The following is a 27,301-nucleotide window of genomic DNA, read 5'->3' as shown; positions in this document are numbered from 1 at the left end:
CATATAGACTGCAAGTCTGCTTTCTATTCTCTTGCATTCAAACTGTTCGCATGTGAACTTAACTGGGTCCCAAGCATCTCCAGCAGCATTGAAATAATAGTTTACTTCAGTGTGAGGTTTGAGAAACCAAAGTCTAAGTCAACTTTGTCTTTGCAAAAGTCACAGAACTTGGCTCCACCAGTTCCAGCTACAGTAATGCTGAATGGGTCTTGTGTTGGTGCAATGACTAAGGTATTTTTGCTTGGAGTAAGTTCGATAGAAATTTTTCCTGCCCCGTTTGGCAAGTATCTTAAAAACCTGAAGATGAGGAAAGATGACAAAGGAACTCTAAGTTTCAGTTTTACTTTGGTTACTGCTGCTGCAGTTTGTCCAGAAAGGTTAACATAAACTCCTGGAACGTTAGGGTCAAGTCTTCTTATTTTCTCAATATTTGCATACTGGTCTGTTTGTTCTCTAGCTTGTGGTTGTACTGAGTTTCTCAAAGCGAACCATTCATAGTTTGCCCATGTTACTGTTTGAACTAAGTCAGAGTTAGAATATATCTTATATCCCATGAAAACTTCTGGAGCATATTGGTATCCGACATAGAAAATTCCATTGCAACCTTTCTTGTCAGACAACTTGGCAGAAGGTTTTATTTCAATGTCTTGTTCCACGTATAAGAATGAGTTGTCAATAGAAATAATATGAAACCTGTCGCAAGCAATATCTACTGTTGTTGAAGAACCTTCTCCAAACTCACCTACGTTTCCATAAGAAACAGCAGTTGTATATTCGTAAGTTCCAGGAACTATTTCTGACCTTCTAATGGCATTGTCGCATTCGTTATACCATTCGGAAACATTTCCGTTCATGGCATCCAAAACTGTTGGCGTTATATTCTGAGCGGCGTACATTTCATATGGGTAAAAATATAGAATAGTTGGATTTATATATCATAATAGAACCCACTCGGACCAAGCTTTACTTTCTTCCTGACTGAGTTTTTAACTCTTCTTTTTCCTTCATTGCCACTACTTTCACTAGATGAAGTTACTTCTTCACTACTTTCACTTTGTTCTACTCTTCTCTCTTCTTTGGTGTCGCTTTTGGTAACTTGCCCTCTGCTTCAAGTTGTTGCATCTTTGCCTCATGTTCACCTAGTATGTTGTAAATTTCCCATGTCCTTTTTGCCTTTGGGCCTTGGTCGCCCACCTCAGGTAACCTATATCCTAGAAAGATTTTGTCATAGTTTGTATTTGAGTCTTCGCTTATTGTTTGCATGACTCTTTCCTGAGTTTCCGGTTCAAGCTCTTCAAACAGAGCTTGTCCATATGGAATAAGCTCGTTTCCAAATATATGTTTTTGTAGCCATTCTGGTTTCTTTCCATGTAACCAATAATATCTTTTGTGAATGGGAAAGCTTTTACCCAACGTTTCAGTCTTGCGTCATTTATTTCTGTAGTTGGTTTTATTTTGTCAAGGAACGTGTTTTTCAATACTAACATTTCATTTGTACTGTCCATTTGAGTTTTCTTAAATATTCATCCCTTCTCAGTTCATTGTCTGCAAAGTAAGTTTTTATGACATTTTGCAAACTTTCGTTTGCAAGGTCATGTACAATAGGTTCTCTTCCTTCTCTCTCCCTAACTTTCTTTCTAAACTCTTCACCAAATATACCATCTCTATGGTTCTGTGTAGTTCTTTGAGATAAATGTTCTAGAACGTCAGGTGTTATATTTCCATCAGCCATGTTCATTTCATACTGGTCCAAATATCTGCATCTTTCATATCTTTCAATGGCATTAAAGCCCCGCTGAAAATACCAGCTATATCTGGTTCACCATTCACTTCCATTGCGTCTACAACTTCTTGGAATTGAGGTTGTAAGTTTATGAACCACCTATCCGGATTAGCTTTATGACCCCATCTCATTGTAGTTCCATAGTCTGCAGAAACAAAAGTAGGTTTGTTTCCATATTGGTTAGGTTCTGAATGAACTTTAAACAATGTTTCATTTCTATATGTTTTGTTGAAATTTAACCTTTTATTTTCACCGAGTTCAGCCAAAGATTGAACGTTATATGGTCGTAAGTAAAAAGGATTATTGTATTTGCGTACATTTTCTTTCAGTACTTCCATTCTATGCTGAATATTTTCATCTGATGTTGGAGTCTTTTGTATGTCGGCGAACATTTTTCGATATTCTTCTACTATGTCAGCCGAATTTTTCTTAGACTCTTGGAAAGATTCCATATTCACCTCATACTCTTGTTGAGGGTCAAGATTTTTCGGCTGTTCCAAATCTTCATCTAGTTCTGTGAAGTTAGTTTCCAAAGGAGGGATTTGTTCGTTTCCTTCAGGCTCTTCTAGCTGTTGTTGCTGAACTATTTCTTCCATGTCTGGTTGTATCTGAACTTCTTCCTGTGGAGTTTCTTGTACCTCATCTGCTGGCATTTTCATATTCCGAGACCGTTTTTAACAAGTTCCCTATCTAAGTCATCCGGACTCATAAACCTTTCTTCTTTCGTTCCGTCTCTATTTTTTACGCGTTTCATGAAGAGAGTTGAATTATCATTTAGCTCTGACACCAAATATCTCGGAGTAAATTCATTCATGTCATTTGGATGATATGCTATTAAATCATATCCCTTAGCGAGCTTGTATTTTCCGGGTTTGAGATTATATCCCATTTGATGCTGAACCATAAAGCTAAATAGGTTCGGGTCAGTATTTCCTTCCTTGAACTTTCTAATAGCTTCTTTATATCTGTCACTAAAGTCAAGAGTATCTGGGTAACCATAATCTTCCTTAAGCATTTTTAAGAATTCTTGGTTTCCTTTTTCTCTACTTCTTTTATGTCCTTGCTCTGTTTGTGGTTGTTGTGCTGGTTGTGGAGGTGGTTGTTGTGCAGGGTTTTGAACTGTTGGTTGCTGTGTTGGTTGTTGTTGTGGTGCTGGATTTTGAACTGTTGGTTGCTGTGCAGGGTTTTGAACTGTTGGTTGCTGTGCTGGATTTTGAACTGTTGGTTGTTGTGTTGGTTGTTGTGTTGGTTTTGGTGCATGCCTGTGTCTGTGTCCATGTGACGATGTAAATGTTTTAGGTAGTCCTGGTGCAGGTGCTTCTCTTGGAGGTTTGGTGGTATATAAGTTCCACCAGCTGGCACATATGTTCCATCTGCAGCATAATGTCCTACCTGACTTTTCGTTCTTAAGAAAGTATTTACTAGGTCTGTTTTGGTCTGTTGTAACTCTTTTTCTTGACTTTCCACAACAGCTGCTCTAACGGCGTCATAGGCACTTTGAACTGCCTGTCTCGTTGCTGCATCTGTTATTTTCGTCATATTTTGTGCTACTTCTCTTAACTCTTTGTCAAAACCTTCAGACTTCAGTTTCTTTCCAGATGAGAAGTCGTTCACTAGTTTCACCTTACTATGAAAGCTTCGAAGGCGTTCTTAAAGTCAGCATTCATTAAAGTTCATTTGAACTGTCTTCATCCGCTTGTATTTTTGTCCTTATTGACCCTATAAGTTGGGCTGCTTTAGCGTTGGCTTGGGCATCTAACCAGTCATTATTAGCTTTTATATATTCTGCGCTTTTCATTGCCTTTTGCATGGCTGCGTCGTTATTTTTACTTTCTTGTGCTAAGTTTTCATACTGTACGGTTTGGTTTTGCAACTGTAAAAGTTTTTCTGCCTTTACATTTGCTTCAACTTCTTTTTTATACTCATCGCTATCCATATATGTCTTCAGGGCTTTTTGTTTTATTTCTTCATCTTTCAGTACTTTATATTGAGTAGTATGGTTTTTCAAATTTATAACATCTTGTTCCATTTTGCTACTTCTGCTGCTTTTTCTGACACTTTTTGCATATTCCTCTGTACTTAGTTCTTTCAGTTGTTCTTTCTTCTTCTTTTCTCTACGTTTAACTCATTGAGTTTCTTTGTGTGTCTGTCATATTCTAGTTTCTTTTGTTTTCACTTATTTGTTTCTGTATGTCTATGTTTGACTTTTTGACATCTGTTATTTGATTTTTGAGTGAACTCAAATTCATTTGACTTTGAGGGTTATAAGCTGTTCCGTCTGCAGCTCCACCATAGCTGCCATTTTCGCTAAAAGTGCCGCTCTTAAACCTCCACTCTGTGCACCAATAACTCGGTTTAAAAGCATAGGGTTGCTTGACATTTGTTGCAACATAGTGGGGTCATTCATCATTTGTTGTTGCAACTGTTGTTGTGGTGTCAGTTTTACTATTGGATGTTTCAATGCTCCCTTCCTCTTACGTATATTCTTACGTAGCTTACGTGGCATTTTAAGTGAAGTAAAAAACGGTTTTTGACAGATGTTTATATGACACTTTTTGTTCAGCACAAAAAACTACTCGGTCAAAGTGTTGTCAGTTTTGTAAAATAACCGTCCTATCTCATTCTATAAGGGGGAAAGGCTTCTCAAATTATACTTCCTTGGAACGCCCGTAACTTTTCCTGTAGCGACGATAGACCCTTACTTGTCCGGACAAAGTTATACTATTTTGAGTGCTCTACAAAAAAGTCAACGGCTGGTCGGCTGGGGTTCGGTCCTCCTCTTGGGTCTTGGGAAAAATTTCTTATGGGCTAGAGGGCGCAACGCGCCTGGAAGCCCTCCGAATATAAACTTCATTTATACTAAACATCTTCAGGGCCAGAGGGCGCAACGCGCCTGGAAGCCCTCCGAATATAAACTTCATTTATACTAAACATCTTCAGGGCCAGAGGGCGCAACGCGCCTGGAAGCCCTCCGAATATAAACTTCATTTATACTAAACATCTTCAGGGCCAGAGGGCCCGAAGTGCCTGGAAGCCCTCTGAATATAAACTTCATTTATACTAAACATCTTCAGGGCCAGAGGGCACGAAGTTCCTGGAAGCCCCACTACCTTTTTTTTAAATATTTTAAAATAGGCCAAAAATATCGACCTCAAAAATTCAATGTGGCCACTCAAAGTTAAAATACCCATTCAAAATCACTGACAGTATTCAATTGATACTTGTCAACATTCTATAGTTAAGACAATACACTTATTAATCCATGATGTATATATTTATCACTGGCATTCCTAGTTTTCCTTACATTCAGATTCCGAAATTACTTGAAATCGGCCTAATGTTTTCAATATACATTTTGTGCAACCCAGTATATGCGAAACCGCTTTTCAATTTGTCTGCAAGCAATTTCACATATCGTAAGTGAGTTGATTTCAAAATTTGTCATGGATGTTCGCCATGAAAGATTGGCTTCTTACTTTAAGGCAACAATTCCAATAACAGATAAACACATAAATTATGCCAGAGCCCGCGGATATACCCTCACAACCCTCGATGACGGCACCTACAAATTATTCGGAAATGATGAAGAAGAAAGAGAAGCATTCATCAAAATTCTTTGTGATCGCGATACAAAATTAGATGAGTTTCAATCAGATTTCGAGGAAGAAGAATCCGAAATTGAAGAAGAAAGTGATGATGATGCTATTCTCGATAGACTTGGAAGATTATCTTATGCTGCCAAGCCTGAAACACTTACTAGAGAGCAAAGAATCGAATTTAAGATTGCTCACGAAAAAGAATTACTTCAGAAAAGACTTGAAAATCAGAAAACATTTTCAAAGGCAGCCAATAACACCGAGGACCAACCACAGAATAACAGACCACGTATTAACTACAGAAAGAAGCGCGAAGAAGAGGAAAGAAAGAGGAAAGAGGAAGCAGAGAAGAAGAAAAAGTTTGTTCCAGTGGATGTTCCTGTTTCATTTTGGGAAGGACTCGAAGTCGAGGTAGACACCGAAAAGAAGGCAAAACATCCAGCTCCTAAGACAGAAAATAATAATCAACAAAATTCTCCGCAAAATAATAAGCAAAATCAATCATCCAACGAAAACAAATCACAGAAAAATCCAAAAACATTCAATCCATCGTATCATAACAATAAAAAGCCAAATATGGAAAAATTCGAAATTCCTTCTACAGTTATTACAGCTCTACCTGATGAAGACCCCGAGTTTTACCGCGAAGAGAGACACCAGAAATTCGAAAACCGAAATCAAACTGCATTTTCAACTCTTCACTACATTTTGAACGAAAATGTTCCGAAACGCGCTCCAATGCGTGTTCCAACTCGCCAGCAGAACGCTCCAAGGCAGCACAAGGAACAACCGAATGTTTCTACACAGGAAGAGACCGGACCAAGATACAGAAACCCAAAGAACCAGCCAGCAAACTTATTTGACCAGGAAAACGTCCAAAAAGTTGAAACTCGCATTGAAGAGAAGCAGAAGCGAATCGAAGAGAAAATTGCAGAAAAGAACAAACAAGCAGAAGAAAAATTCCAGCCATACGTAAGAGAAGAGAAGAAGAAGGACAAATTCGCTGTCTACAAACCAGAAAACAACAACAATAATAATAACAACCAGAAACAGCAAGAAAATAAAGATAAATTCGCTGTTTACACTCCACCTAAAGAAGAATCAAAGAAGGAAGAAACAAAGAAGAAAGAAGGAAAGAAGAAACAGAAGAAAGACGACAAATTTGCTGATTTTGTTCCAGGAAAAGAACAAGAAAAACCAAAGGAAGAAGAGAAGAAACAAGAAAAGAAAGAAAACAAATTCGCTGTTTATGTTCCAGGAAAAGAAGAAACAAAGAAAGAAGAAACAAAGAAAGAAGAACAAGAAAAGCCAAAAGAACAGAAACAAAAGAAAGAAAACAAGTTTGCTGTTTATACTCCAGGAAAAGAACAAGAAAAACCAAAGGAAGAAGAAAAACAACCACAGCAGCAACAAACACAAAAGAAGAAAGAAAACAAATTTGCTGTTTATGTTCCAGGAAAAGAAGAACAACAAAAACCACAAGAAGAAGCGAAACCAAAGGAAGAAACAAAGCCACAAGAACAGCCAAAGAAAGAAACAAAGAAGCAAAAGAAACAAAAAGAACAACAAAAGAAGCAACAAGAACAAGAAAAGAAACAAGAGGAACAACCAAAGAAACAAGAAAAGAAGAAAGAAGACAAATTTGCTGTTTATGTTCCAGGAAAAGAACAACAACAACAAAAGACAAAAGAAGACAAGTTTGCTACATATGTTCCTGAAAAAGAACAAAAACAACAACCACAAAAACAAAATACAGAAAAGAAACTTGACATCAAAACAATCAGAAAATCTGTTTATTACTTATTCGAATCATACTCTCCATCTCTTACTGATGAACAAGTTTTGCAGACAGAAGAATACGCTGTTAAATTCACTGATCACGAGCCACAAGGTGAAGCAACATTATTCAAGTCTGTCAACTCTATTCTTGCGGATTATTTGATTGAATGCTTCTCCATCCAACCAAAGATGACAAATTCAACAACAAAAGTTCCAAAATCGAAGCCAATTACAATACCTCTTCTTCTTCCTCCATCAGTTATTCCTGTCCAATTCAAGAACGCTGATGAAAACCATGTCGAAATCTCCATCTTCAAGACTAAACAGACATCAATCGAAGAATGCAAAATGCTTCTTGAAAAAGCAATTTACAGACTTAAAATCGATTTCATTTTGTATTCATACACATTCAAGAAAGTCAGTAATGAAGGAACGAAACCATCTGCATTTGCAGAGATGATCAAGGATTACAACTGCTTAGTTTTATCTACACATCCTCCACAAAGAGATGTTATTTCATTCATTGTTTACGCACTGACAAAACAAGGAAAGGATATTGATGAGAAACTCGAAAAGATTAAGAAGATATACGAGGAATACTTCAATAGGAATAAGTTACTTCTCTGCAAGCATTGTCATTCAGCTTACATAGAAGGCGATGATTCTGTCTGTATCGAATATTATCACCCTGGTATGAGAATTCCTTTGGAATCTGGTTTGATGGAGAAGGAACTCGAAGTAGATGGCGAAACTAAGAAACTGGTTAATTACGCTTGCTGCGGTACTTGTTATTTGGATGATCCAGGTTGCCAACAAAAGTTAAACTTAACTCATACAGAAGAATCCGAAGTTTCCGAATTTTTGATCGAAAACGAAGTATTCTAATTATTTTTTTAAAATATATATTTATACTAAATTAACTTAAAATATTATTTTTATATTCGAAATTTGATTTCATAAATGTCATATTATATTGAACATTCTTGAAGGGAATAATCTAACATTCGATTACGCTACAGAATTCGTAGTTAAATAATGATACTAAAGCATTATCAAACAAATTTATTTCATATTTCATGAAAACAATGGTTGTAGCTATAAATCCTCATCATTATTGATATAAATTAAGCAAAATACACACTAATGTTCAGTTCCTGAGTGTAATTATTCGAAATATCAAAATTTCATTTCAAATCCTTTCAAAATGAAGAACTGATACAACATACACACATCAAACATTGATGAGGTTTTACAAAGGATCAATGTTGAAATTGAAATTCCGGAAAATCCGAAAAATACGATGAATGCACATGTTTTCCATCTAAATATGATTGTGATGCTGTTTCTACATACATGTATATAAAGGTTGGTTCGACTAAGAAAATTTGGATAAAAAATAACGATACAGAGCGATGGGAACGAAATGGGACTGTGGGTTCGATTATCCCCACGGTTTAGCATGCTGGCTAGGCAATGTAGCTTCCATGTGTTTCTTTGTTGTTTATGTTCCACAGTTTATTCTGAATTTTAAGAGAAAATCATGTAATGGATTTTCTCTTGATTCCACGATAATTAAACTCGTTGGGTCCTCGTTCTTGTGTTTCAACTCTCTGTTCAATGGGAGTGGGTTACCAGTGTTTTTATATGGATCATTAAATACCGCTCAGCATTTACTTTTCCTTTTTCAGTTTTCATATTATTCCTCGCACAAAAAGAGTATTTTGATTAGTCCTATTGTACTTATTCCGCTTGTCTTGGCAAAATTATTTCCAAAATCGATAAAATACACCGATTTGATCAAACCTATTTGCCAAATTTTATCGCATATACCTCAACTTCAGCAATGCATTAAGCTCCATACGACTCTAGGCTGTTCTCTGGTCGGCCAACATTTGAATTTAATCGGAGGAATCTTAGGATGTTTCATGTGTTACCTTATTAATGAGCAGTCGGCTAAAACGTGGATCATTTACTTTAATTCATGTTTCCAGGCTCTTTCAATGTACTTAGTTGCATTTTGGTATCATGAAATGCGCCTTTGCGATAATTCAAAGAGAGTTAGATCTGACAAAGAGAATAGCGACTCAGAACCTCTACTTTCATAACTAATTTTGATTTTAGATCAAAAATTTATTTATTTTACTCATATTGCATTAATATACTATATATAAATGTTTGTATTTACTGTATGTTATAATCACTACTTACTTTTTTTGGCATTTTTTTATAATGAAAAATACTTTATATCCAATCGGCAGCGATTTCATTTATATTAAGTCTATCGGATACGTTTTTAACCATGTTGATGGACTTAAAATTAATGAAATCAAACCAAAATTCCTCATTAATGGCCAGATAAATAATATTTTTCCAACAATTGACCCTCTATTAACAGAAACTGGATATATCATACAAAGTAACGAAAATCAATTCTTAATTTATACAGATTCTGACCAAGATCTTCGAGATTTAAAAATTACAATTCCAAATGGCATAAATTTGAATCAAATTACATTTTTCCTGTACCAAACTATGCTCGTTATCAACTCTGGGAAGTTAATAGTAACAGATTCCTCACAAAATGTCATTTTTGAACACGAATTACCTTATGATTCTTATTTTATCAGCCATAACTCCACACAAGCATTAATTGTATCAAATTCTGAGAACTTTGTAGCCATTGTTACATATCTAGATCAAACAGAGATTGAATTTGTCACTCTCCCAGGCGGATACTCAGTCATGACATGTGCTGATATATTCGATGATCAATCCATAGCATTTGCATCAAAAGACAATCAAATTTACTTATATTCTGCAGACGATGAAATTAAATCTGTTTCTCTCCCAGAACAAATCATCAGAATCAAATCTTTAGATATTGATCCATTTGAGAGAGCCTGTGCAGTATTGTCTGTTACAAACAGGCTATATTACGTTAGATTTGACTCAGAAACTGTAACCGAAGTTATAGACAATGTTATTGACTTCTGTGTCATCAATAACCCTTTTGATATGGTAATTGTGAACACAGGAGAAGATGATTTGAAAGTTGTTAATCAATTAGGAATCAAAATACTTGAACCATCAATGCAATCAATGGTTGACGCATTGAGCACTAGAGTTGTCGCATCTTTGTCATATGTTTCGAAAACTCGCGAACGATTAACTCTAAGAAAATCATTATCAGATGGAAAAGAAATAGAATTGCCAAAAATGAAAGCTATGTTTGGAGAAAAACCAAACCCACCAGAAGAGCAAAAAGAAGACACAGTAAAACAAGATTTTTGGATTGAAAATGTTACAGATTCTTCATTTATTATTAAATCTCATGATTTGATATCTCCTGACATAGCTGTATTCCTTACTTCAGATACAATTGGATTTGAAGCTCAAACAGAAGTCGTTGCTCTTAATGAAACTTCTATTCAAGTTAATTATGATATTTCTATCACATTTTGTTCAACAATCTCTCCATTACATATTTATATTATATTTGAAGGCATATCTTATTATGTTGGCGATATTCATTTGCCTCCGAAATATGTCATGTCTTCAAGAGAACTCAACAGAATTCATATTTCTTACACAGTTTCTTTTCATTCTAATGGACATAGATATCCAACAAGCCATCTTCCGCATGATAAGAACCAACCTATATGGATTGAAGATATAGATGGCGGCGTAATTCTCCATATAAAGGGAGATTCTTGTTCTCATTTTTCCCAAAGACTATTGGCTGCTGCTTCCCTTTTGCCATCTAGTGCAATCTTTATGAAGATAGAACATGAGAAGTGTAAGAATATGGCTGCTAAAAATATTGCTAGAATTGTGTCGAAATTCACTCAAATTCCTCCGAATCCAAATATCGATTGCGATATTTTACTCGATTTCAAAGCTGCTCTCGATGAAAGTTTTGCTGTACTTCTATCATATTGTTAGAGCTTATATGTTTGTATTTATTATTGTAAAACTCATATTATTTCTTCATTTATGAAACACTATGTTTTTATTTCTAAGTTTGTATTGATGAAATCATGTAATAAATGCACATAGAACTTGTAAATTGTCATATTTTAAGAATGGAGAACAAAGTTATTGTTAAGCGAGAAGCGAATGAAGATACAATCTCTTTATCAGATATAGTATCGCCATGTAGCTCGGTAGTTTATGGTCATTATATGAAAAATCAGCAAATTATTTACATGTTTAAAAAAATTAATTCAGATGAAACGCAATATTCATCAGATGTTGACGTTGTTGGTCTTGAATCAATTGAAAAATATTGGAACGAACTAGCAATGGCCTTTTCTGTAAGTGATAATAAAAGACCCCAATTCAGATTCTTTTACAACATGACAATTCCTCCAGAAAACAAAATAAAATACATATCTCCAGCGGATTATTCTAATTTTCAGAACGATATTTTACTAATGCAGACAATAAAAATTTTATCAATTACAAAAACGGAAAATGGATATACATTTCAAATATATGATACTAAAGCCAATAAAACTTCGACTGTATCCACTACAGACACTCTTGATAAAGATGTTTTGCTTGCAATCAATCAGTATTTGTTAGAAATGGCCCAAAATACTGTAAAGAAATAAGTGTTTATGAGAATTACAAATCCATTTCAATTGATAATTTATTCTGATGATATACTTACTAGAAATGCATCTTAAGTCAGTTCCCATCTTATCTTGTAAATATTTTGATGATTTGTTTTGTTTTATTGTATAAAATATCCTTCTTTCAATAAAATTATAAATTTGAGATTAGCTCCTTATGTCTTCTTTTAATGACATCATGCCATATTGATGCTTAACTGTTTTGTTGAATTCCCGATTACCTGGATTAGAATTCAGTAAAGAATCTCCAAAATTTTTTTCGCTTTTCAAAGCTTTATCAAAAAAAATTTATATAATATCGATAACTTACTGACAGTTAATGATAATTCTCTGTTATTTGCAATGAAAATAAAAAATCAATTGAAATTAATTTTGAAATTTTGTTTCCCACTATATGAATATTGAAAATGAAACGAAGACTTTTACATTTGTAAAGTGTTTGAAAATTATGGCACTTTTGAATACTTCAATTGTATCACTTTTTATTATTTTTTCTGATAACTCGTTATTTCATGTGACTCAAAATTATTTAAAATATAGATAATTTGCGTTCATATAATCATAATTTCATCTGAATTGAACACTTTTGATTGTTAAAATTTTTGTAAGGAGCACTCTATGGGCTGTTTCCAATCCCAGCCACTTCAAAAAACAAGTGGAGCGAGGAGGCCAGTAGCCCAATTAGGTTTATTTTCAGATCACAAGCAAGAAGATGATCCACGTTTAGCAAATACCTCAAGAATGAATGGGAATTTGACAAACGTGATTAATGAGTGTGCTGCTGATCGACAAATACAAATATTTGAGTGGATTTTGATTAAAGAAATAGGAAAAGGCTCGAGATCGAACGTTTTTCTTGCAAAAAATACAGAAACCAACCAAATACTTGCTGCAAAGATATATGATAAAGGCTTACTACTTAGACAAACTCTAGAAAACGTTGATCCGCCATATGTTGCTGTTCAACGAGAAATTGAAATTATGGCTGCAGTTGATCATAGATATATATTAGACGCTAAAGAAGTTATAGAAGACGATATACTAAACGCTATTATCATATTAATGTCATATGCAGAGCGTGGAACTTTGCAAGATATGATCGAAGCGAAGAAGTTTACAGAAGATATGATACCGATCTGCTTTTTCGAAATAGCCGAGAGCTTGCGTTATTTACACTCGTTGAATATCGTTCATCGCGATATTAAGCCAGAAAATATTCTCGTTTTTTCGGATACGGAATTTGTTTTATCAGATTTTTCAGTATCAACTGCACTATCAGACGAGAATCAAAAGTTGGACGATACAATGGGTTCCCCTGCCTTTTTATCTCCAGAAGAATGCGACCAAGACTCTTTTGCTCCAAAGCCTGCAGACGTTTGGGCGTATGGAGTTTCGCTATACTACTCGGTATTTAAGAAATTTCCATTCAATCTTGACTCTTGCCACGGTCAGAATGCGGCTAATACGGCAATTTCAGTTACTAACCTACTTACAACAGAACTTTTAACATTCCCTGAAGGAACTGATGAAAATTCTGATGTAGTTCGACTTTTGAAATCAATTTTAAATAAAGATCCTACAAAAAGGCCAACTTTTGAAGAAATCATCAAGGATAAGTACTTTGATGTTGCTCTCCCTATTGATGAGGTCAACAAAAAGAAATGGCTTGATAAAAAGAAAGAATCTTCAGTCGATATAATAAATCCTCAAGCAGAAGAAGAGGAAGAAGAGAAAAAGTCGAATGATGCTTTTGTTATATAGAAATATAAATTATTTCATGTTTTTTTGTTTGTTATTAAAATATAATAATATCTTTACACGTATTCAGCGTTTTTGACATATCTAATAAGCCTTTTAGCATTATTCGTAAGATATTAATGGTAAATGAACGAATTATATGAAATCATGACAAGACTGTAATGTAATCTCATTTGAAGTTTTTTTGGATTTAGAGGTGAAATAAATTGACGTATTGCACCAGTATGTTATAATAGGTCGATTTATAATAAAATAATTATTATAATAAATTTGATTTTCAGTGACGGCGCTACGCGCCTTTTAGCATTCTGGGCACTTACGTGCCCAGAATGCAAGCTTGAGAAATTTGAAACGAAGTTTCAAATTTCTGCCTTGCTGTTAGGTAAAAAGATTTTTTTGGGGAAATTGAATGTGAAAATAAAACTTAGTTTTTTTTTGTGAGATATGGATTTTTTAGAAGATATTAGAGATCTAAGTCTCAATTTATAAAAAATTTTAAAATTGAGAGGAATTTTAATGATATGATTTTATTAGATATTTGGATTTTTTAGAAGATTTTAGAGATGTCAGTCTCAATTTATAAAAATTTATAAAATTGAGAGGAATTTTAATGATATGATTTTATTAGATATTTGGATTTTTTAGAAGATTTTAGAGATGTCGGTCTCAATTTTTTAAAAAGCGGTTAATGTGTCGAGTGGGGGACAAACTCGCCCATTGTCACTTTTTCATTAACCTTAAACTTGTAATTTTCATTATTTTTAATTAACCTTATTTCTTTCCCAATTCCTGATTTATTTTATTCACTTACTATTAAAAGTCACATTTTAATAAAATATAATAATTTATTTATAGCATTTTTTACTATACTGTAATAAAAAATTAATTATAATAAATTAAATGTTTATTAAATCAAATGTTTTCTTTGCAATAATATTTTTAATGTTGAGTAAACAATGTTGGGATCAAGTGTATCATTTTTCAGACCTTTCTGAACAGCTTCAAGCATACTGATGCATTCGACTTTTTTAAATTGTGTCATTTCTTCGAAATCTCTTGTGACTTTTTTGATAACTTTAACACTTCTCTCTGAATCCAGACCTTTAATTTGCAACTTAATCAGGAATGAAGGAACAACACTGGAATATAACTCGATGACAAGTTCATCGAGTCGAAGATTTGGTTGTACACCACTTGTATGTGCCGGATACCATTGTGTCAAATTTTTTCTGAAATTAACTTTAAAAGTACTAAGTAAGATCATGAGATATAGCAATATATGTTTAAACCAACTTATATTTTGGTTGTACACCACTTGTATGTGCCGGATACCATTGTGTCAAATTTTTTCTGAAATTAACTTTAAAAGTACTAAGTAAGATCATGAGATATAGCAATATATGTTTAAACTAACTTATATTTTGGTTGTACACCACTTGTATGTGCCGGATACCATTGTGTCAAATTTTTTCTGAAATTAACTTTAAAAGTACTAAGTAAGATCATGAGATATAGCAATATATGTTTAAACTAACTTATATTTTGGTTGTACACCACTTGTATGTGCCGGATACCATTGTGTCAAATTTTTTCTGAAATTAACTTTAAAAGTACTAAGTAAGATCATGAGATATAGCAATATATGTTTAAACCAACTTATATTTTGGTTGTACACCACTTGTATGTGCCGGATACCATTGTGTCAAATTTTTTCTGAAATTAACTTTAAAAGTACTAAGTAAGATCATGAGATATAGCAATATATGTTTAAACTAACTTATATTTTGGTTGTACACCACTTGTATGTGCCGGATACCATTGTGTCAAATTTTTTCTGAAATTAACTTTAAAAGTACTAAGTAAGATCATGAGATATAGCAATATATGTTTAAACTAACTTATATTTTGGTTGTACACCACTTGTATGTGCCGGATACCATTGTGTCAAATTTTTTCTGAAATTAACTTTAAAAGTACTAAGTAAGATCATGAGATATAGCAATATATGTTTAAACCAACTTATATTTTGGTTGTACACCACTTGTATGTGCCGGATACCATTGTGTCAAATTTTTTCTGAAATTAACTTTAAAAGTACTAAGTAAGATCATGAGATATAGCAATATATGTTTAAACTAACTTATATTTTGGTTGTACACCACTTGTATGTGCCGGATACCATTGTGTCAAATTTTTTCTGAAATTAACTTTAAAAGTACTAAGTAAGATCATGAGATATAGCAATATATGTTTAAACCAACTTATATTTTGGTTGTACACCACTTGTATGTGCCGGATACCATTGTGTCAAATTTTTTCTGAAATTAACTTTAAAAGTACTAAGTAAGATCATTTATTTTTGCATAATATAATGCCAATATGGTTTCTTTTGATTTTATTTCATTTATAAGCAAATCAGATTTACCCAAAAACTCCACTCCATAAGCGTTCATTTGCTAAATTAAAAAGTGACAATGGGCTAGTCTGTCCCTTTCTCTTAATGTGTCGAGCTTGAAGTCTAAAATGGCAAATACTGAACTTTTTTAAATTTTGATTGGATAAATAAATTATACATTATAATAGCATTCTAAAACAATTATTAAAATCGAGTTTAGGAAAACTGAAATTTCATGAAAAGTGACAAAAGGTGCCAAATTGCCAGTATATGAGATTTTAATGTTACCAGAACACACATACCATACATTGTCTAATATTCATAATATAAATGAATTTTATTGACATCAATAAATTTAAATCATGGAGTTGATAAATGTTAATAAGTTGATACTAATTTACATACAAATGTGAATCAAGATATATTAAAATTATCGAGTTTTAATTTTTGAGTTTTGAATCTCCCGAATTTCCCATACAAACATATATTAATTTTATAAAATATAGAAATAAAATCAGATTCTACGATGCTTTTTGAAATGTGTCCAGGTGTTTGTATATATATATACACGTTCATTTCTATCGGCGCGCAGAGCGCGCCGATAGAAATGAATGACAAGGCTGTCATGCACCAGTGTGTTATAACAGATCGATTTTATTTGAAATTTCATAAATTAATAATTATAATAAATTTGATATTCAGAGACGGCGCTACGCGCCTTTTAGCATTCTGGGCACTTACGTGCCCAGAATGCAAGCTTGAGAAATTTGAAACTTCGTTTCAAATTTCTGCCATGCTGTTATGGAAAAAGAAAGTCAGTACAAAAAAAATTTTGAAATTGAGAATAAAAATAATATTGTGAGTTTTTGTGATATATGGATTTTTTAGAAGATTTTAGAGATTGAAGTCTCAATTTATAAATTTTTTTTAAATTGAGAGGAATTTTAATAATATTATTTTATTTGATATTTGGATTTTTAGAAGATTTTAGAGATGTCAGTCTCAATTTAAAAAAATTTACAAAAAATGATCGTAAAATAATCGTTTTTGTTCAAATCCTTTTCATTTCTGGAAATTGAAGTTAAATATCAAAGAGATGGTCTATGCATATGTTAAATCAAATCATTAAAAAGTGTTTTGATGACTTTTTCTAACCGCAAATTGTCACTTTTTGATGTTTTAAAATTATTATATATCCTATATGCATATAAGATACAAATTAATATTAAAACTCCAAAATCGATTTTTGAGAGAATCAGATTTATCACATCTCATCGTTGTTCCGAATTAATATTTTATTTGTAATGTACATATTATCACAATTATATTTATCATATTAAAATTCAAAAATAATTTTTGAGTTTCAGATCTCCCTAATTTCCCATATAAATATATGTTTATTTTATTAAAAATAGAATGTCCAATTATTGATAAAAATCGATCCGCTTTTCTACCGGTCAAGCTGTATATATATAGAACCCATCCATGTAAACCTCGATGTCACTTTTGCGGCCGAGCGGAGCGAGGCCGCAAAAGTGACATCGAGGTTTACATGATGGAAAAATAATAATATATTTGTGGGCTGGTTGTATATGTTTCTATCTTGCCATATCTAATGATTTTTCCCATATTTCTTAGAGTCATAATGATGTTTTCACCGAATGAAAGCAATTTTATATCTCCACAAAAAAATGGAATGAAAGGCTTAAAAAATTTATTAAAGTAAAAACGAAGTTTTAAATTACAAGAGGGTTCGTTAATTCTGATAGTTGGTCCTTTGGAATCTTGTTGGATTTCTTGCATTTGATAACAACAATGATAATAACAATCACAGAAAGAACAAACAAAGCAGCAAATGAATACATAAGTATCATGTAGAGTTTTGTCTTGTCCAGCTTATAAGCATTATCTTCTTCTAAAGAGAATCTCATACTGCCAATTTTAACTGTCTTATAAATAGCCAAATAGAGTTTTCCTGTTGATGATTTGATGTCTGTTACATTTACAAATTCGCGTTTAGATTCATAACAGTGCTGTCTTTGGTTTCCGACAACTCCCAATTTATCATCGAAGCAAATGCGTAATCTTTCATCATTATAATCTGGTTTGATTGATAATTTATAGTTCTTGCTCTTCTTGACATCGAAACTAAGCCATCCTGGATATCTTGAATCGATTTTAACACTATAAGGATTGCTTAATTTTCCTTGACCAACAAATGTTTGACAGACTGTTCCAGTCCATCCTTCTTTGCAAACGCATAATCCATTCACGCATTTTCCATTTCCAGTGCAGTTTCCTGGACAGATTTTTTCGCTTTCTGCTTTAGAAAGCTGAGTAAATTCACTGAACTTTGCCAAAAGTGCTAAAGAATATTCGATCTTAACTTTCTTATCGAAATATCCTGATATAACATGAACTTTGTAAGTTCCTTTATGTGCTTTGATCTTTATTCTGTTATGTGTTGATGTGTATTCATCAAGTAAATCTCCTAAATCATTAGCAGAATAAAGAGTTCCTTTCTCATCTTCAAGCAACAAGTTAACTTGAGCATAAAGAATACGATTTGCTGTATAAGCGAGTGGTGCATCAGCATAAGAAAGAGTAATAGATAAATCGCAATCTTCTGTAACAACAATCTTGAATTCTTGTTTCTCTTCTGGTTGGATGGAAATGTTATCAAAGAAACCTAATTTATTCACTCCGAAACCTAATGAATCATATAAATTAGGTAATCCATATCCAACTGCATTGTCTTTAAACAATGATTTGTTGACTGGTTTTCCTGAATTCATTATAACAGCTTTTAATAAACTTGCTGTTGGAACAAAACCTTTTCCTTTCTTTTCATTGAACCATCCTTCCATGAAATACTGTCTGACTAATGCAGCACTTCCTGCCATCAATGGACATGACATTGATGTTCCTGATTTAGTTATCAATGTACTCATGGAATAATCCTCTTTGAAAACAGAATTGTTTCCTCTGGAATAAGCTGAGTAAATGAAAGCACCTGGAGCAACAATGTCTGGTTTAGTAACTCCACTGTATCCTGGTCCTTGAGAACTAACTTTGTACAAGTTAATATCTAATGGCTTATCAGTGGATAATTGGTTAATCGTTACTCTTGTTGAATTATTTATTTTCTGGAGTTCTTCCTTTGTTTTGACAGCGAATTGTGCAACATAATTTTCATTGCAAGGATCTTTTTCGTCAAGATAAACAATACCAAATGCTCTTTTATCTCTTGCTGATTGTGCAATTGTACAAATATCTTCATTATTATCAATGACTGCCCACAACTTACCTACCATTGGTCCATCTGATACATCCATGTTCTTTAGATCTAAAAGATTGGATTGAACATCAACAAGATTTGCATCAGAAACATTAGAGAATGTTGAGTTAATTTTTTCACCATTTTTCAATACGAATTGATAAGTAACGTTTCCTTGGTCAATTCTCCATGTGTATGGTTTATAAACATTTCCAACAGTGAAAACATTCTTTGAATCTCCAAATGTTCCAACAGTTAATGGTCCAAGTCTGTTTCCTGCACTTTTAACAATCAAAATATCTTTGTGTTGATAAGTAACAATGTCATAAATATATGTTAAATCGGTATATATTGTTTCTCCAAAACTATTCGATGCAATGCCAACTCTTTCGTTCGCAATTTCTTTGTATCTTTGCTCGATATCGAAATCCAATTCAATGTTCTTTATTTTACTTGATTTGTTGCTTATTCCGCCAATAATTGTATCCAAGATCATGATCTTTGCATCAGGAGCAATGCCGTCGTATTGGCTTGCAAATGATTGGTTGTTTATGGATTTTCCGGCCAAAATACCACAAACATGAGAGCCATGGCCACCTTCGTAGTCAGATGTATCGGCAATTGTGTCGTATCTGTAGATTTTACGATGGTTTGGCATTGTTTTGTTGAATTCGAGCTTTGGATGATCAGGATCGTAGAAGAAATGGTGATTATAATCTATTCCAGAGTCTGCGACGTGGACTATCTGGCCTTTGCCTGTTAATCCTAGTTTATGTAATGGTCTTGCGATCATATTATGTTTGTTGTCGATTTCTGGTAAGATATTATTTGGATTTTGGATAAAACCGACAGAAAACCTATTCTCAAGCTCATTTGGATGATGCTCTTGAATAGATATGATATTCGGGTCGTTAATGTAATCAGATTTGTCGGCATTATAAACAACAAAAAATCCGAAACCGAGAGAAGTAAATTTTACATTTGGATTGTCGGGTGTCCATCCCTGATAGGCACGAATCAGGAAATCGCCACTTTCGACATCATCTTGCGCGATTCTGGTGCGTTTTACCGTAAAAATTTCGACAGTTTTGTAATTTTTCATTTTTTCGAATTCATTTTCATTTAAATGCATTAAATAGTAGTCAGGATGAACAATATTGTATGTTTCGAACTTGTTTGGGAATTCTTCGGATAAAATCTTTCCTTGATCTGATGAAAGAGTCACTAAAAGATGAATGTAAAACCATCCATAGTTTACTGATTGGGTACTTCTTGAGTATCTGATATCTTGTTGACCAGTTACCTCAAGAAATGGAGCCGAAACCATGATTATGACAAATTTGTCAAATCTGCCATTCAAAAATTCAAGTGGTTAGATTTAGTGAAGTCACTCACCCATGTCTTTTTGGGTGGCTTTCATAGTTTCTGAATACCCCAAAATAAGTAATATTCGTTTTTTATTGAAACTGATTTGCACTAAAGTGGCAAATTGACAGATGCAGTTCGAAGAAGATTCAAGGTTCATTTAATGATGATTGACAATGTAAATGATTGTGTTTATACTAGAATAGTCGGTCTTATAAGAGTTTTGATATATTTTTGAATGTTTTTGTTCTATCAACATCAACTTTCAGTACTTTGTAGGCAAGCAAAGTCTTTCACGTATGTAATTTTGATCTTAAAGCAGTATTTTATCCTCTAATGAACGCGTGTCTATTCTAAAATGGCAATATACTAACTTTCATCAAAATTATGAAAATGATAATATCTTTCTATAATATGTGCATAAATTCTCTGTGACATTCTTTCAAGCATTTAATGAGAGCCATTTGAGAGTTTTCATTGAAAATTGATAAAAATTGAACCAAAATTAGAGTTATCTTGAAAATTTTTGTGTAAGAATGACTAACAATATGATTCATTGTTGAAATATGATGATATTCTTCTTTACATTAATATTTTTTCTTCGTTATTTTTATGCAGCACCCTTTTCCCTTTATTCCTAAAAAGATTAAAGGGAAAAGTGCTCCACCTGTCAAGAGCAAAGTAGATGCTAAGGTTGAGCCTAATGCATGGCTTACAGACGGTCTTGTTCGGCCTATCGAAAGAGGTTTACCTATAAGTCCCACGCCACCACCTGCATTAGATCCAAATATGCCTACTCCAATGGAAAATTTCGTAAATGTACTTGTAGAACGCCCTTACATGAAATCTTTTAGAAAAATGTATGGAAATTTAGCAGCAAAATATCCAGAATTCAACTTCGATGACCCAGATAACTTATCTTTATACGAAAAAGAATTTATTTACCAAAATTCGCATGATATTGGCGAAACATTATTAAAACAAACGCAATTAAAGCTAACAGTTCCCGATGCACATGGAAATTTACAAACAACAGTTGGAGAAATTCCATTAAATGCACATCTTTATACATTTGGAGGAGCAATTCCATATTTTGAATCTCAAATTTTTGAGGAAGAAAAGGTAAAAATTAACCCAGAAGATCTCAAGCCAAAGAAGATTCAAACTGGTATACATGGTCCAGCTGTTGAAAATCCAGATGATGCACTAGCTACTACATTTCGCGAAATACACTTTGATTGCCTTTCACCAGAAGAAATTGAAGCCTGCAAAACAAAAGAAGATTCAGCTATTCATCCATTAAATCTTATTCCTCCTAGTCTTGGTAGATCTCTTGCCAATTCTCAAATTGATAAAAGAATAACCGATAATACAGTTACTGATTGTATAAGTGAATATTTCACAGCAACAGGTAAACCTTTTGTTCCCAGAAATGTCGAGAAATACTTCTCATTATCAGTTTTAACTCCAAAGAGAAAGACATTTACGAATACAGAACTAGAAAGGTCTACTACTCAGTCAGTTCTCTCTTCGGTCGAAGGTCCTGATGATCCATATGCTGGTATTGATCCGAAATCAACTCTCCTTGATACAAGTGACCAAGATGTACTTTTTACAACGGAAAAAGCTCCTTTCAAACGAAGCGAAATTGCAGAATTAAGGGCATTTAATCAGCATTGGGATAGACTACAGAAGAAGCAGAACGAGAAGTTCAAACAGGAGTTAAGAAAGAGAAGTCATCATGTTCAAAGAGCTTTCCAATCTCGTGAAGTTATGAAAGAATATTTAAATCTTTTAGATGAAGATTACAGACGAATAAATGCCGGAATTATCGGTAAATGTCCTTTCAAGAACAAGAGCATGTGGCAAGTAGCATGTGAAAGAGCTCCTAAAGATATGAGTTCCCTTGGCGAAAGAATGAAATTCTGGTGGAGATTTGGAACATTTGTAAGTGAAATTGGCGGAATAAGAGATGATTTTGATCATGAAGTTATGGATACTTTAAGGCACAAATTAATGGATAACCATCCAATCAATAACTCCCTATTCTTTGAAGTAGTTAATGATGTGAGTGATGATGCATTACAATCAGTTAGTTCTCTTAAACTGATTGAATTTATGAGAATAACTTTGGATATCAATCAAAAAGAATTTATGAAAGTTTTTACAACAAGACACGTATCACAGTTCGTATATACTCAAGCTATATTAACTAATATTTCATCTGAGCATTTGGAAAGTATGAATAGAGTTTCCAAAATGCATATCACTGTACCAGAAGTTTCAGATTTAAAGTAAAAAATAATTTTATTACCTCAAATACTTTTTAGTATAATATTACAGTTAAAAAAGCAAATTGGTGATATTAATTAAAAATATTGAAAATATGAATTACGCAATATCATCCTTCTTCTCAAAACGAATGTTCACTTTTTGAAAGGTGTTATTTATAAAAATAGGAACCTGTCAGCGTATTCATGATGAGAAGTTCAATCAGCTTACAGAGCAAAAAGATATCAGCTATGCAAATTTGAAAAAGCAAGTTAAAAATGTTGTCGATATATTTTTATGTATTTCATATCGAATTGTTTTAAATAAAATTTATGAGATCATGGTTTTCTAATAGAATATTGCACTGCATCCATGATTACCAGTTAATCAGAAAAAATATATAAACAAAATTGAAAAAATTAAAACTAATGCTCAATTTAGAATTCTAGATTATGTATTGGCGGCTTACAATGACTACTAAATATGCATGAATTCTGAAATTCAAATCCAAACAATAAAATTTAATTTTAGTAGCAAAACTAATTAATTGTTAAATTAATTTGTATTCTTGATATTGTTATTTCCGAATTTCAAATCCAATTTGAAAAAATCAAAATTTTTAAATTTTTGTAAATTTATCTTTTTTTGTGCTCATAATAGATAAAAATGTATGGGAAAACATTTGTTAAATGATTTATTGGTAATGTCGGGAATGAAATAAATATACTTTAGATAATGCCTTTTACAATTCACTATATTGTAAAAATAAATTCTAAGGCGACATGTTGCAATATAATTCGTTCTATCCTATAAAAACAAAATGCATAAATATCCGATAATCACAAACTTGTTTTTAATTTTGCAAATCTCTATATGTAATACGTAGATCACTGGTTCTTCTTGGAAAATGCTCGAATCTTATCAAGAATGCTGTTTCATGGTTGCAACTTTTATATTTTATATTTTGGTATCGTCTTGCAACGGCAATGTTCTCAAATATGGCGTTGGTAACTGAGAATGAAGAAATATAGCCGAATATATCTAAACTAATAGATTATATTACAAATGTCATGTTCCTTTCATGATTTGACGACAATTGAAAAATAATTATATGATAACTTAAAAACTCGATGATTTGTTAATTAGATAGACTTTTATATAGAATTATTATAACATAAAAAACAAACAAAATATAAAATTAAACGAAATTAAAAAAGAAATCACTTTTTTCCTGGTTTCTTTGATGGTTCGTCTGTCATAGTCTCTTCATTCTTCCTGTCAAGTTCATCCATCTGCGTTGCCAAGCTGTTCTTCTCTCTGATAAGTATCAAATTTGACGTCATCCTTAATTTTGTCAAATTTTCTTTGAAAAACTGCATAACTTGGCCGAGCTGTTCCTTCGATGTTTCCGAGATTCCTCCTATGAGGTGGTTGTTCATGAAGCGTATTGGATCGTGTAGTTTCTTATCAGAGCCAACAGAGAACCCTCCGATTTGGCATGCGAGAGAAAGAGCATTAATTATCTCCATTTTATTTGTCAACAAATTCGAACAATTACAATGACTTTCTAAATGAGTAAATTGTTCAACACTTGCTGATGAATTCCTTGCTCTCTTCAAGTTCCTGCGCTTTCCATTCTCCTCGTTCTCCTCGTGCATCTTGACAATTGGCATTGGAGCTCCGTTCTGTATATCATTTGATTTGATGGAAATTTCTTTGTCCATGTATTGTTTGATTGTATCTTGAGGAATGAGGTTGATCATGTCGCTTCCGAATGAGGTTACAACAGTAAGTAAAGAGGAAAGTATGGTTCTGTTCTTATTCAATACATTGGAAAGATCTACGTGAGAATTAACAAGATCTTGGTATTGTTTAAGGATTTTCCAGTACTTTTCATAAACTTCCTTACGATCTTTAGTTAAATTAGTAAGTTTTTCAACGAGAACGTCAATTTGAGCGTTTTTGTTATCGATATCAACAACATAACCGTCAATTTTATCGATTAAAGCGAAATTTGCATCTAAAACTTTATCAGCACGATTGTGAGGAAGTGAAGAAGCATCACTTGTATAAGAACGTTTAGTTCCGCCTCTTACTTCATCTTCAAGTTTTTCTACAGTCTTCTTGTAGTCCTGGAGTAGTTCTTGTTGCTTGGCAAGATTACCTTGTGTAATAATCTGGCTCGAAGATAAGTTGTACTGAAGATCTGAGAAACTTAATTTCATATTAAGAACTTTTTCATCTTGTGATGGAACAAGTGTATCGAAATCCATTCCTTCTTCGACTTCTTTAGGTGCTTCAAAGAAATGCGCTATATCTAGTTCGCTTTCGACGATATCTTTGATTGTATCAACGAGCATTCTTGAAGAATGGCATGAGAAGTTATCGAACTTGCGGCGCTTGGTCATTGGATCGCATGCGAATTTGGTTTCTTCGGCTTTGAGTTTTTCATTTTCTTCCAAAAGCTCATTGTATTTACTTAAGAGGCCATTTAAGCTGCCAAACTCTGAATTGATAGTTTCACTTGATTCTCCGCTTTGTTCGACAATGATTTTCCTTTTATTAAGTTCATAAGCTAACTGTTCAAGATGATGAATCATTTCGTCTTGTAAAGCGAATGATGTTATTTGTTCATTGATGCATTTCGTTTTTAGTCGTTCCTCAAATCGAGCAAGAGGAGGAATTGTTGTAAATCTCATAATTTCGCTTTGTAATTTTTGGCATCCTTCCATATATTTCGCTTTCTCATGCTTTTTGGCATGCTGTGGAGCTAGTTTATAGAAGTCCGAATTCTCTTGAAGATTTTTTTTATCTTGTTCTGCTTTTTTCAGTCTATCTTGTAAGTTTTTCAATTGTTTCTCTTTTTCTTTGTTACTTCTAATCGCTTCATCGAACTCATTGTACATTGTTGGCCAAAGTTCGTGGACTTCATTTAATAAATCGTTCTTTTCTGATGCGGTGGATGTTGTAATTGCTTTTTGGAGCAATTTAATGCCTTGTGTAGAATAAGAATTTACTTGTGGTGGAGGTGGTGGAAGAGGCTTAAGCGAAGATAGTCGGGGAATATGCATTTTTTTGTTTCAGAAGACTCAAACAAAAAAAACACGTTTTTTTGCGGAATGTAAAATTTGAAAAATTGTGATTTCCCTTATATTGTAAAGGATATCACATAGGCACTTGAAAAATGTCAAAATGAATTGGAGAATTCATATATTGATTCATCGATTTTTGATTTTTCAGTTCTTTGAGTCGTCCATATTTGCAAACAACAATGATCTTCTAGAAATAGATTTCTTCATTTGCTAGGTACTAAAAACAGATATTTTTATATTAAGAATTTTTCCATTCAAGGAAAGTGTATAATATAATACGGTCAAACAGTCATAAAACCCCCTTTAAAGGCAGTGTTTATGCTTAGATACGATATTAAGGAAATAAGTTATCCGTTATGTTTTAGAATTATATACTCAAATGCTAAGAACTTAAAGAAAAGTATGTACATATGATAAATAAGACATTTAGAAGTTATAAACGAAAAATAATAAATACTTTTTATGTTTCGGTGATGTAAACATTCGGGCGCTCGAAAGTCTTAATATCAGCTTCAAGTTGGGCTGCATCGCGTTCCATTTCTTCCTTCTTGCGACGGAAAGAAAGGTTGTCTTGGCCGAAGCTGAGAGATGCATAACGTTTCTTATTCTCTGCGAGGTTAGCATATAATCCATTAAGAATCTCAATACGCTCCTCTTCAGAAAGAAGGCGGCAGCGTGTTTCTGTATCTTCTGGCATCATATTTTCACGAACGTTATCCCAATATTCAGCTTCATCAGCTGCTTCTTGCTTAACACGATCCATGTATGATGGCATCTGACCATATTCTAGCTTGTCTGTGTACCATGTTTGTGGTTTTTCTGGATGAAGTTTCTTAGTCTTTGGAGCTTGCTTCCAATTTTCGAGGATGTAGTTACGCTTTGTTGGTGACTTCATCTTAATTGTCTCTGTAGCCTTTGGAACTGGAGGTTTATTTAATCCGTCATTACCTTTTGGAACAACGCGCTCTCTTGGTGGTAATTTCTTTGTTCTCTCGCCTTTCTTAAGATATTGGCTTGGTGGCTGACGTAATTTCTCTGGTGGAAGACCCATTGTTGCATGACCTCTCTTCTTTGCAGTAATAAATTGTGTCTGATCTTGGAATTTGCTCTTATGAAGTGGCTCCTTAACAATTACTGGTGGAGGCTTTGGAATTAAGTTGTAGATGCACTCTTCCTCGTCTAACATCAGAAACAACTCTACAAACGTATTTTTCCATTGAATGAAAAATTATATTAAAATATGCTTATGCATGATATTAATTGTATTTCATGCATAAAGTAGTTTATCATAAAGTTTGAATTTGAAATAATCGTCTTTATTACTCAAATTTATCCCATCACTTATCAACGA

At 33.2% G+C, this 27,301-nt stretch overlaps 11 protein-coding genes and 1 pseudogene across 12 annotated transcripts, besides 2 other annotated features; 6 read left to right on the top strand and 6 right to left on the bottom strand.

The window, feature by feature from the left end:
• Positions 1 to 1,971: part of a mobile genetic element that runs on past the window's edge.
• TVAGG3_0803270 (uncharacterized protein) lies at positions 298 to 896 on the bottom strand (the record flags this gene model as incomplete). Its single annotated transcript, XM_051247442.1, has 1 exon — positions 298 to 896. A coding segment is annotated over one exon (599 nt), but the record flags the coding sequence as incomplete, so codon positions are not given.
• A 395-nt stretch (positions 1,972 to 2,366) lies between the features above and the next one.
• Positions 2,367 to 3,719, bottom strand: TVAGG3_0803250 (annotated as a pseudogene). Its single transcript has one exon. A coding segment is annotated over exon 1 (1,353 nt).
• A 393-nt stretch (positions 3,720 to 4,112) lies between these two features.
• On the bottom strand, positions 4,113 to 4,289 carry TVAGG3_0803240 (protein of unknown function, DUF4106 family; the record flags this gene model as incomplete). The annotated part of the gene is made up of 1 exon (XM_051247441.1): positions 4,113 to 4,289. A coding segment is annotated over one exon (177 nt), but the record flags the coding sequence as incomplete, so codon positions are not given.
• A 926-nt stretch (positions 4,290 to 5,215) lies between these two features.
• On the top strand, positions 5,216 to 8,043 carry TVAGG3_0803230 (structural constituent of cuticle; the record flags this gene model as incomplete). Its single annotated transcript, XM_001309135.1, has 1 exon — positions 5,227 to 8,043. The coding sequence occupies one exon, from the start codon at positions 5,227 to 5,229 to the stop codon at positions 8,041 to 8,043; it is 2,817 nt and encodes a 938-aa protein (XP_001309136.1).
• Positions 8,044 to 8,570: 527 nt separating this feature from the next.
• Positions 8,571 to 9,343, top strand: TVAGG3_0803220 (PQ loop repeat-containing protein; the record flags this gene model as incomplete). The annotated part of the gene is made up of 1 exon (XM_001309136.1): positions 8,571 to 9,263. One exon carries the CDS (start codon positions 8,571 to 8,573, stop codon positions 9,261 to 9,263), a length of 693 nt encoding a protein of 230 aa, XP_001309137.1.
• Positions 9,344 to 9,387: 44 nt separating this feature from the next.
• On the top strand, positions 9,388 to 11,100 carry TVAGG3_0803200 (YVTN repeat-like/Quinoprotein amine dehydrogenase family; the record flags this gene model as incomplete). The annotated part of the gene is made up of 1 exon (XM_001309137.1): positions 9,388 to 11,100. The coding sequence occupies one exon, from the start codon at positions 9,388 to 9,390 to the stop codon at positions 11,098 to 11,100; it is 1,713 nt and encodes a 570-aa protein (XP_001309138.1).
• A 140-nt stretch (positions 11,101 to 11,240) lies between these two features.
• On the top strand, positions 11,241 to 11,771 carry TVAGG3_0803210 (uncharacterized protein; the record flags this gene model as incomplete). The annotated part of the gene is made up of 1 exon (XM_001309138.1): positions 11,241 to 11,771. The coding sequence occupies one exon, from the start codon at positions 11,241 to 11,243 to the stop codon at positions 11,769 to 11,771; it is 531 nt and encodes a 176-aa protein (XP_001309139.1).
• Positions 11,772 to 12,401: 630 nt separating this feature from the next.
• TVAGG3_0803190 (peptidyl-threonine phosphorylation) lies at positions 12,402 to 13,553 on the top strand (the record flags this gene model as incomplete). The annotated part of the gene is made up of 1 exon (XM_001309139.2): positions 12,534 to 13,553. The coding sequence occupies one exon, from the start codon at positions 12,534 to 12,536 to the stop codon at positions 13,551 to 13,553; it is 1,020 nt and encodes a 339-aa protein (XP_001309140.1).
• Positions 13,554 to 14,245: 692 nt separating this feature from the next.
• Positions 14,246 to 16,047: a mobile genetic element.
• Positions 16,048 to 17,544: 1,497 nt separating this feature from the next.
• Positions 17,545 to 20,550, bottom strand: TVAGG3_0803170 (proprotein convertase-related family; the record flags this gene model as incomplete). The annotated part of the gene is made up of 1 exon (XM_001309140.2): positions 17,682 to 20,549. The coding sequence occupies one exon, from the start codon at positions 20,547 to 20,549 to the stop codon at positions 17,682 to 17,684; it is 2,868 nt and encodes a 955-aa protein (XP_001309141.1).
• A 645-nt stretch (positions 20,551 to 21,195) lies between these two features.
• On the top strand, positions 21,196 to 23,100 carry TVAGG3_0803160 (uncharacterized protein; the record flags this gene model as incomplete). Its single annotated transcript, XM_001309141.1, has 1 exon — positions 21,200 to 22,885. The coding sequence occupies one exon, from the start codon at positions 21,200 to 21,202 to the stop codon at positions 22,883 to 22,885; it is 1,686 nt and encodes a 561-aa protein (XP_001309142.1).
• Positions 23,101 to 24,006: 906 nt separating this feature from the next.
• Positions 24,007 to 25,929, bottom strand: TVAGG3_0803150 (uncharacterized protein; the record flags this gene model as incomplete). The annotated part of the gene is made up of 1 exon (XM_001309142.1): positions 24,079 to 25,929. The coding sequence occupies one exon, from the start codon at positions 25,927 to 25,929 to the stop codon at positions 24,079 to 24,081; it is 1,851 nt and encodes a 616-aa protein (XP_001309143.1).
• Positions 25,930 to 26,363: 434 nt separating this feature from the next.
• On the bottom strand, positions 26,364 to 27,284 carry TVAGG3_0803140 (enkurin family; the record flags this gene model as incomplete). Its single annotated transcript, XM_001309143.1, has 1 exon — positions 26,411 to 27,136. The coding sequence occupies one exon, from the start codon at positions 27,134 to 27,136 to the stop codon at positions 26,411 to 26,413; it is 726 nt and encodes a 241-aa protein (XP_001309144.1).
• Positions 27,285 to 27,301: the final 17 nt, after the last annotated feature.

The sequence above is a fragment of the Trichomonas vaginalis genome, chromosome VI (genome assembly GCF_026262505.1).
Source record: "Trichomonas vaginalis G3 chromosome VI, whole genome shotgun sequence".
NCBI classification, from domain to species: Eukaryota; Parabasalia; order Trichomonadida; family Trichomonadidae; genus Trichomonas; species Trichomonas vaginalis.
Note: the sequence above shows the minus strand (reverse complement) of the source record. Positions and strands in the feature narration are given on the sequence as shown.